This window comes from Gossypium raimondii, chromosome 7 (assembly GCF_025698545.1).
Source record: "Gossypium raimondii isolate GPD5lz chromosome 7, ASM2569854v1, whole genome shotgun sequence".
Lineage (NCBI taxonomy): Eukaryota > Viridiplantae > Streptophyta > Magnoliopsida > Malvales > Malvaceae > Gossypium > Gossypium raimondii.
In genome coordinates, this window is record NC_068571.1 from 5,061,984 (window position 1) to 5,073,306 (window position 11,323).

Genomic DNA, 11,323 nt, shown 5'->3' on the forward strand with positions numbered 1-11,323 from the left:
CTAATTCACACAACTGTTGCTATCCTAAACTATTTTGTTGTTAAATTTACTCTTTCATAATTTCATTACTTCATTTCATTGTACCAAAGGGTCGATTAAATATCGAGCACATTGTTCATCACATGGTCTTATTCGATTACACTTAATTGTTATGTGATCACATGTATTTTCACTTAGCCAATTTCCTGATGATCACTTCGGAATAATAACCGTTACACGGTGGATCAGCACATAGCACCACCCTTATAATCAATTATATTCAGTGGAATCAGCACATAGCAACCACTTTTATTTTCAATGATTTCCAGTGGAGTCAGCACATAACAACCACCTTAATAATCAATGGTACCCGGTGGAATCAACACATAACAACCACCTTTATAATCAATGATACTCAGTACACGTAGTAGCCTGCACATAGTACTACACACGTGATGTAACACCTCTTACCCATATTCGACACTAGAATAGGGTACGAGGCATTACCGGAGTTTACTAATTAATTTTCAGACATTTCATTTTTACCTAACGTTCATATTTATAACCAATCAAAATCAAAACATTAATGAGCTAACGTTAACCAAATTAACTTATACACACCATAATAACCATAATCAAGTCATCCAAAATTACCGATAGAACCAGTGGATAATGTGATATATCTCCAACAAGCTTCGATAATCATTTCAAAACATCTAATAACTATAAAATTCCATAAATTGTTAAACTTTCAAATTATTAACTTGCTTTTATAATTCTTCACAACATAAATAATGTAACATTTCCTACCAACCACAATCAAGCTTAGATAATCATCTCAATGCATCTAATAATTGTACATATTACCAATAATAATTCAATTTCAATATTAAAACACATATCCATATAATATTCATCATAAAATAACATTCACTTTAATTAAAATTATACGAATATAGTTCATACAAACTTACCAGGTGATATGCGAAAATACCAAGATACAAGGGCATTTTAGTAATTTTCCATTTTCTCGATTTTCTACCCGATCTTGATCTAAAATTAATTTTCATTTAATAAAACAACTCATTTCATGCAATTTGGTCATTTTGACATTTTTCCAAAATTACCCTAAAGTTTTACTTTTATTCAATTCAGGTCCAGAGCCCAAATCATGCAAATTAACCATTTATAATGCAAACCCATGCTAGCAGAATATCCATACACTTATTTTCCTCCTCCTCCTCTCCATTCCACATCCTTAATATATATAACATGCTTATATGTAACATTATCTATAATTTCACATTTATTTATATTCATTCAAAGCTGTCCACTTGAGTCATAGTCACTAAATTATTTATATCTTGAGCTACAGAACTCCAAATTGAGATCCGTTAATTTTCTATGAAACTAGACTCACATATCTTCTTACCATAAAATTTTAAGAATTTTAGTTTAGCCAATAAGTACAGTTTATTCTTTAAAGTCATCCCTGTTCTGCTGTCTGACAGTTTCGACCCTTCTTCACTAAAATTAATTATCTCATCGTACGGGATTCGGATGATGTTACCGTTTATTTATATTAAAATAGACTCAGTAAGGATTTAAACATATAAATTTAAGCCACTAATTATTTTTCTCCAATTTTTTTTTGATTTTCCAAAGTCAGTACAGGGGAACCCGAAATCATTCTGACCTTATCTCACAAAACCTATTATATCTCATAATTTACAATTCCATTGCTTACAACGTTTCTTTTATGAGAAACTAGACTCAATAAGCTTTAATTTCATATTTTTTCATCCTCTAATTCAATTCATATGATTTTTGGTAGATTTTCAAAGTCAGACTACTGCTGCTGTTTCAAAACTATTTTAGTGTAAAATGTTGATAACTAAATTTATAACACTTTCCTTTCCTTTCTCTTCAATATATTCACCACTTTCTCTTATTTCCTTTACTAACATAACAAGAATATAGAACCTTATATAATGAAACTTTACCTTAACATTAATTTCCTACTTTTTCAATAATATCAAACTCAAAAGTATATAAAAATCTTGATGTTCTTACCTTATGCCATTGATTTCAATCTTTAACTTGATTTTCTCCTCCTCCAGCTTCTATTTCTTGAATCTAACTTGATATTCTAGCTCCCCATAGTCTCCTTGCCATCTTTCTCTCTTGATGGATATGGAAATTTTTTGATTTCTAAGTGAAAATGGTGGATTTTTGGTGAAAGGACCAAATTGTAAAGAAAGCAAAGCTTTCTTTCTTCCCTCTTCTTCTCACGTTAATGCATGCAAAATGGTGAGAATGGATGGATACTTTTCATCCTTCTTTCCACATATATATATATACTAAATAAATTAATAACAATAAAATAATATCATTAAAAAATCAAATTAAAATATTAATAAACTAATATTTATTTATTTATTAATCTAAAATATCTCCAACATCATCATTATCTTCTAGATTTCTCTCTTCTAATTGACCATTTTGCCCTTTATGATCTTTTAAAATTCCGTCCTTGAGTCATCACTTAATTTGGTAAAATTGTGATTTAGCCCTCAAACTTCTTCACCTTTTTCAATTTGGTCCTAATCCATCCATTTTCTTAGTTTCTAGATTATTCTTCCCTTAAAATATTTACACTATTGGTCCTTCAACTTTTTCATATTTACACTTTAACCCCTCAAGTTTTGAGTATTTACTCTTGGGCAACAAAACTTTTCTCACTTTTGCAATTTAATCCTTTCTTGGATTAATATGTCATAAATATACTTTCCAATGTTGACATAACTCAATTACCCATTTTATCACTATATTTTCTTAATTTACCATATCAGTATTTTCATGCAACATACCTATCATAATGCAACCCATGTCATAATTTTAAAATAAATTTTTTTCTTGTCGAATTTGTGGTCCCGAAACCACTGTTCCATCTAGCCCCAAAATCAGGCTATTACACGTGACCATTACTATCACTCTCACATAGTGGCCTGCACACAGTCCATGCCACACACGTGATCATTACTTTCACTTCATTCGTATCTTTTCTATTCTGGAGGTTCAACCGAGAAATTTTTCACTTTTTCTCACTTTTCTTTTTCACTGATCAAAGTCAATTTCTTGTCTTTCTTGATTTATAATCACACATTAAACTTATAAACACTCACATTATACAATCTAGTCCAAAAATCACACTTTGGAAAAATTACATTTTTGCCCCTAGAGTTTCACAAAATTACGATTTTGCCCCTAGGCTTGTAAAATAATTTTTATTCAATTTCCTTGCATTTTAGGCCTAGCGGAACTATTTTCATAACTATAGTAGTCCACAATACTCACTTATTCACACACTTGTGACATATTTTATAACTTTTACAAATTAATCTTTTTAGGCATTTTCATCGAAAATCACTTAGTAAAAGACGTTCATCACACCCCAAACATTCATATTCTTCCATAAAACATCAAAATACATGCATACCATTCATATGTAAATTTTTAAACACAAAGCCTAGTTCAAAATAATGGTAGAAATAGCTAGATCTTGTTACGAGGATTTCAAAAACGTAAAAATCATTAAAAACGGAGCTAAAACGGACTTACAATTGAGCTTGGAAGCTTGAAAAACCCTATTCATGGTTTCTTCATGCAAAATTCGGCCATATCTTGAAGATGGACAAAAATTGGCTTTTAATTTTGTTTTTAATTCATTTTAATAACTAAATGACCAAAATGCCCTTAATGAAAAACTTTGGAAACATGCCTAACCATGTCCGTTTTTGTCCACCAACTTAACCAATGGTCTAATTGCCATATAAGGACCTCAAATTTAAAATTTCATAACAATTGGACACTTCTAACATGTAGAACTCAACTTTTTCACTTTTTACAATTTAGTCCTTTTTTACTAAATTGAGTGCCCAAACGTTGAAATTTTCGAACGAAATTTTCAAAAAATAATTTTGTGAAATTATAGACCATAAAAATATAATAAAAATAATTTTTTACTCGTTGAATTTGTGGTCCCGAAACCACTATTCCGACTAGGCCCAAAATCAGGCTGTTACACTTGTCCTTTATTCTACTTTTACCTTCTTCACCTCACTGGTTAATAATTGGTGCAGTGAACATGGACAAACATGACGCGTCTAGGTAGCAATAATCTTCCTAGCACTGAGTTTGATTTTATTAATGATCAGGTTATAAACCCCATTGGTCATAACATAGGAGCAAACTAGGAAATCAAACCAAAACCCATTGCATGCTAGTCAACAATATCCTTCATGAAACCAATTCAACCTACAAAACCAAAATCAGCAAAACCCTTACCAACAAAATCCATACCACTAGTTTTACCAATATCCTTCATGGTATTACAACCTCTAGAACCAGTACCACGTTAGAGCATCACTGATAGATCAAGGGTCTCAGCATCATCGGTTTGGTAATTAGTAGTATCTAGGCATACGAGAGAGAATAAGAGTTATGGAAGAGAAAATTTCCTCCCAATAAAAGAGATACGAAGAGCAATAGAAGTTTATCCAAGAGCAAATGGATAGGTAAAAACAAATGGATGAAAGAAACAAAAAGCTTATTAAGGAGCTCAAAGCGAATAGGATGAACTGGGAGCAAAATCCTAAGCGTAAGAAGATTCCATCCATTCTAAACACGATCATCAACATGCAAGCCAAGGTAATAAAAATTTAACAGATGAGGATGTTGACATGGATAATAAAGATGATAGCTATGACGAGGACCATGGAGATAGTTATAATTTTTTTAGTCAAAATACCTTAGAGCAAAAAATAAAGAATTTACAGAAACATTTACAGGATTTTCAAAAAATGAAATCCTTTAAATTAGTGAAGAAGTATAAAAATGAGCCCTTAGCTAAAAAGGTATTGTGGCATCATGTTTTCTCCATGTTTAAATTCCCTAAAATGATGTATGATGGTCAAGGACTCAGCTCAAGTGTGATATTTGCAATTGTCACAACATTTCATCACGAATTTTGAGTAGTTGAGGGACCTATTATGAGCAGGTTCTTGGAAAATAAGACATTGAAACAATCTTGCGCGTACATCATGTCTATCAAGCAGTGCGAGGATGAGCCTTTACGAGATTTTGTGAAAATGTTCACCGCAACAACTATAGTCACAAAAGATGTTCGTGAAGAATTTGATGTTCAAGCTTTCATGTCTGGAACAAATCACCAAAATTTGAAGTATAATTTAATTGATAAGGCCCCAACTTGTCAACATTATATGAAAAAGCTCACGTCTTTGCTGAAAATGATGAGTCAAAGAAAGCTAAGTTGTAATCACAGCGTGTTGAAAAAAATCCGGTTTAAAAAACAGTTTTCTTGCACAACAAAAAATAAAAATTTTGAAAACTGAATCGGTTTGTGATATTTATAGCAATAAATCTTTTACCAAAACCGCACATGTGTTTTCATCTAGACGAATCCTTGTCGTTCCTGACTTTCAACCGAACGACCTTTTCCGCTATTCTTGTACCATGAACTGTTTCAAGTGTGGGGTCGAACGATTCGAATCAAACACAGAACTAGAAATAATTTTCTTTACTTTTAGTATGAAAACAAAAATTCTCTCTTTAATAGAAACCAACAAAACTGTTATTTTGGAAAATATATTTATTACTTAAGGAATAAAACTCTCATTGTTTTTGGACAGAGTAAAAATATCTTAAAGTTGTGTAAATTACCTTACCATTGTCCTCTATTTATAGGGAGAAGAAGTAAAACCCTTATTGAATTATAAAAAGTTTATTTCAACTAGAAAAACAAACTACTAGTCTAACTAGAAGTATAGGGGGCAGCAACTCCAGTTAATAATACTAGGGTTTGTCATCTCTCCCTTTAACATGAGGGGCTTTTAGGCCTCTCCTATATCAAGTCTAATTACAAGTACTTCCCGAGCTTTTAACCCAATACTTTATAATTCGATCAAACCTTATATTTGTTTTTCTATTTCCCAAAATAAACATTTCACTATATTTCCAATTAAATAATTTTCTCAACCCAATTTTAATTCCGTTAAAATCATGACAATTTTACTGTTATGAGAGAATATATTTAATATTTCTACATTCAACGGGTTTACTATGACCAAATAATTTATTTCCATTTTCGAACTTCATTTAACTCAAAAACTTAAATTTATTTCAGGTCATTTTCATTTTAATTTTCATTTTGGAGAAAACCACATTCATTTCCAAATGATTCCATTTCTCCATTTTTCAGTTTCATTTTGGTTAATAAAATTATTCATGAATTATATTAATATCATTTGTATAATGTCCTCATGTATTTTTTGCATCTAAAGCAAAATAAAAGCTATTGGTTAACTGGTTATCTAATATTTAACTAATACTAAGAAGTATTACGTGGTTAGATCGTAATACGGAAAGACAACTTATATTAGTCACACAACAAAACAAGTTTTTAGCGGCGTTTTTTTTGGGCCTATAAGTGCCGCTAAATTTTGCAGCCCTTATGTGGAAAAACGCTGCTATAGAACATGACCTTTAGCGGTGCTTTTCCTACAAACGCCGCTAAAGAACATGTTCTTCAATGTGATTTTCCAAAAACACCGATAAATGTCATGTTTTTTAAAGTCACCACTATCCAGCTGCTTCTTTGCTTTTATCGTTCTTTCATGTTTCACATTTGATGTTCCTCATAATTTGTAGTTCCTGTGATTTTTCTTCATCATTTACCTTTATTTTTTGTTCGTATAGTAATATCAACTGTAACGCTCCCCATGAAATTAGTTTTATTTATAAGAATTATAAATAATGTGTTGAAATTCAATTTATTACGGCCATTTAAATAAAATTCAGTTGAAAAATTTTCTACCAATCAAAAACAGCAAACAATAAATATTAACTTTATTCCTTTCACTGAAAATTGATGTTCAAAATTGTTACACTGAACTGCAAAATGCAAATCTTATATATCACTGGGATCTTAAGGATTTTTTAATAATAAATCAACAACGAAAATAAGCATTCTACTCTAAACAGGTTCATCATTGCTAGGATGGAGATTTGATACCTTATTCGGCTTCCCTTCAACATCTGCTTTAGTAGCCGTATCCTGACATAATCGAACCCGACATATTAGCATGCAAAATATAAAGAACAAGAAAGTGTTCCATTACTAATCATGTTAGATTCAGAAGTGCAAACCTGAATTATCCATGGGGTTCCCAGCAGGTAGGGGCTCGGGTTCCTTTATTTCCACAACCACACAATCAGACATCAAGAATGTCTTGGCCACTGATGCTGCATGCTCCAAGCAACATCTGACCACCTACATCAAGAAAAATATAATCATCAAAAACTGGGATTTGGCTGTAGATAACTAAAAGTAGTGGTGAATGAGAAATGTTTTTTAACATAAGTGTCACAATATTATAGTAAGGCTGCAGATATTTTTCCCATGGAAATGCAAAACTGCTCAATCATTCTTGAACCATACAAGTAAAGAAAAACCCAAGAAAGGTAGGTAAGGGATTGACTGCAAACCATGCAAAATTGAAGGATCTACTGTGGCATTCGGTTTCATGCTCCAGAACAGCAATGCATCACCCACCTTAGGCTTCACAGCAAGACCACCTTTGCCACATTCGGACAATTCATCCCACCATGGAACAGCGCTAATATTGCCCTTGGCATTTGGAAATATTGTCTCCCCCCCTCTTCAACGTCTGACCTGCATCAGTAGCATTGACTAATGTAAGCGGTAACATTTCTTTTTTTTTAACTTGGGTTCAGTTTCCATAGGCATGTACAGAGAAAATTATAAAACTTACAAATACATGAGCATAGTAGCCATACGCTGGCCTCCATGTCTAGTATTGTACTCATCAACGAAGTAATCAAAATGTGGTTCATATTTCTGTCCAACTTCATAGTGGAGAACTTGAAGACCTTCTCCATGCTCTGTAGGTTATGAAATTAGCTAACTCATCAGAAAGAAAAGAAAAACAATCAGCCAAAAGAAAGAAGCAATAATAGGAAAAACAAGGACAATCCATTTAATTGCAAAAGGACATTAAAAATATGTTTACCAAAATTATAAAAGTATCCCGTTTGCATGTGGCCGCTAAGGTTTAATCGAGACTCATAACCAGGAGATTACAGGGAAGAAAAGAACATGTTAACAGATTTTTGCACAAAAAAGGAATTTAATTATTGCTTCAGAGGATAATATCTGTAGAAGGTTATACTTTGTGTTAGAATCTGCCTTTACATTAACTTCCTTGTGCAATCATAGCATATAAACAAAGTGTCAATTCATGCCAAAAAGCACAATAGTTAAAACTTTCAAACCCGTATAAAGAAGGGGAGCATTAACACCCTAGCAAAGAAACCATTATCCAAGATACAAACATTAGTAAATACAATAGTAAAAAGAAAAGTTGAACCTCTGTCTTTATTCCCAACCCCAAAGACACAGAAGCAGCTACAACCAATATGATAAGGGTTAAATCTTGCCATGCCTCCCAAAGAAACCTCTGCAAAACAGCATAGGTATCACTACCAGCAAGCAAAAAATTGAACATAACGGTAGAATTTTAAAAATAATAATTAAGGACTAAGAAGCAAATAATATACCCAGAAACTCCGTCCCTTTTTCCGTGGATATGTATTTGATCCAAATGCAGTCTTGCGGTTTAACAAATCAACCTCATCCCCGTAAATTCCCGTCTCTAAATTTGTTTTCAACAGATCAGACAACCCCTTAACCTGATGAAGGAATCCACCATGAATCACATCAATTGACCATAAAAGAAACACCAAGTAAAATGACAAAATTACATTAACAGGTAACTTACCCCACCATATTGTTGAAGAGCTGATAATTTATGATCCCGGGTCATCGAAGCAAGTTGTTCTAGTCCAACTGCAAAATCACCAGCAGCACCTGGCAGTGTAACTGGGGTACCTGGCACTAATAGCACAAACAGGTTAACATGAATATAAAATTCTCGAAGCCGGGAGCTTTGAGAGCAGCAATCTTCAAAGCACCTCTAAGTTTGTTCACAACCAGAGTTTCTAAAGCTTCCTGTTCAATGTCTTCCGCAATTATCAAAATTGGGTATCCGCTCCTAATGGCATCTTCCAGGATGTTGATAAGATCTCTTGCATTAGTAATTTTTTTATCAACTAGCAGTCCCAAAACAAGTAGCCATAGGCTAGGCAGGATCTTGTAGTATCCAACATCTATGCACCTTAAACGTTTAATGAAATGGCAGAATTGAATTATGCAACTAATTATAAAGCAATGAACATGAAACAGAGCACACCAATATTATAATCATATATAGGTCGTACCTGCAGCAAGTGGAAACAGAGGGAAGATGAGGAGAAGGATCAAAGAGCTGAAGAATAGGATGGGACTTCCCTTTTGGATTGGCAAAGCTATATGATGACAAAAAAACGCACATCAGCACTCAGGTTACCGGAACCATGTAAGTCTCTTTAGACTTCTGTTCAGGAGTTCTTAATGCCTTCCTTTTTTTGCATTCGTATATTCATGAACAAATGTAAACCAAGTAACTAGATTACAATAGCTCTTAGCAATTAAACACAAAGAGCATGGAAATGTCTAACTTTAAAGTTCTCTCATGTACCCCAAACATAATTATATGAAGATAAATGAACGAACCTTGACACCTTCAGCAATCAAACCTTGCGCAAGAACAACAGAAGTTGTTGCTCCATCACCAGCCAAGCCATTAGTTTTAGCAGCTGCCTGTCTTACTAACTTAGCCCCAATGTTCTCAACTGGGTCCTCCAACTCAACCTTGAAATTGATACAGGCACATCATTCAATCAATGAAAACTCTTAAAACTTTTGGTCAAGCTTTCAACTTCAGAAAATGGTTAGAGCAAACGCAATATACCTCCTTAGCCACTGTCACACCATCATTAACGATTTTGGGAGAGCAATATTTGCTCTCTAGAACGACATTCCTGCCTTTTGGTCCAAGAGTGACTCCAACCAAATCAGCAAGCTTGTTCACACCAGTCTACAACAAAAGAACATGAAGTAAGCTAGAGCAAACATATAAAGGCTGTGAAGTTCAGTTGAATACTTAACCAGTTAGGCAACTTTTTAGCATTTGAAACAAAGACTCACTTGTAATTTCTTTATGGCTGACCCATCATTATTGAAATGTAGCTCTTTTGCTGCAGAAATCTTGGGCAGACGAGATCTTCTAAGAACAACATTTCGTCTACTAAGAAATGAAGATGAAGAAATGGATGCTAAAGATGACAATCTGTAGGAAGAAGATGAAAGCTTCTTATCCATGACCAGACCATTAGGTGCAACGAATGAGCCAACTGATGACATGGCTATGAAAGTGGTTGCCATCTTACTCTCTTAATAAGCTGAAAAATATTCAAAACCATGGTTTTAGAATCAAGGTTATCTCAAATGTAAATTGATGAAAAAGCAATTTTTTTTCAAATATTTTAATTTCTACAACTAAAACACAGTAAAAAAACAAATGAAGGTAAAATTTGCTCAAATTTGCTCAACAATGAACGAACAACTAAACTAATAACCATAATATATCTATTTTGATTTGTATAAACTGTGATTAAAGTTTTTCTCAAACATCATCGTGTGAACTTGTATTAAAAAAAAAAAAACTCACGACCTGAATAAATCGAGAGAAAATCCATTCATAGAATTCAAACCTGAGACTTCAAATAATGCCTTTCTAATACTACAACCATACAATTATATTTCAGGATTTCAGGGTATATAAATATATATGTTCGTTCTCCATATTCCTACAACATGTAAATATCTTTCGAATACACACTCTGAAACCCAAACCCTATTCACTACAAAATAGTTTCTCTTACCCATTTTTTTTCCTTCTAATCTCTCTACGCCAGTGATGAAATGGAATCTCCAACCCTAAAGCACCCCCAACTGCCTTCTAAATTTTATTCACTGTCAGATTCACTTCCTGAATCTGTGTGCATCGGCTGAGGATTTTTATATGCATTCCTTTCAACATCGTATCGTCTTTTATATCTACTTTAGCCTTTGCTTCATATGGTTCTTTTTCCTCCTCTGCACACAAAAAGGAACAAAAGGTTTTCATTGTTACCATCCAATCTATTAATTTTCAACCTATAATTGACATATTGCTAGTCACCTTACAACGTGATATAACATCACTGTCACTACTAATCAGACTTCAACATTAGTGACCTTAGGACAGGTATCCAATTCATAAAGACTAACATAAGATACTTCGGGGGAGTTTAGATGGGCAAT

The 11,323-nt window shown here is 33.1% G+C and overlaps 1 protein-coding gene across 1 annotated transcript; it reads right to left on the minus strand.

Moving 5' to 3' along the window:
- Nucleotides 1-7,206: 7,206 nt before the first annotated feature.
- Nucleotides 7,207-10,402, minus strand: LOC105764858 (uncharacterized). The gene is made up of 12 exons (XM_052633812.1): nucleotides 10,166-10,402; nucleotides 9,930-10,055; nucleotides 9,692-9,829; nucleotides 9,534-9,598; nucleotides 9,358-9,444; nucleotides 9,052-9,254; nucleotides 8,859-8,974; nucleotides 8,638-8,769; nucleotides 8,448-8,537; nucleotides 7,833-7,962; nucleotides 7,546-7,727; nucleotides 7,207-7,330 (listed from the first exon to the last, which is right to left on the minus strand). Exons 1-11 carry the CDS (start codon nucleotides 10,400-10,402, stop codon nucleotides 7,621-7,623), a joined length of 1,431 nt encoding a protein of 476 aa, XP_052489772.1. The 3' UTR covers nucleotides 7,207-7,330; nucleotides 7,546-7,620.
- Between the last annotated feature and the right edge of the window lie 921 nt (nucleotides 10,403-11,323).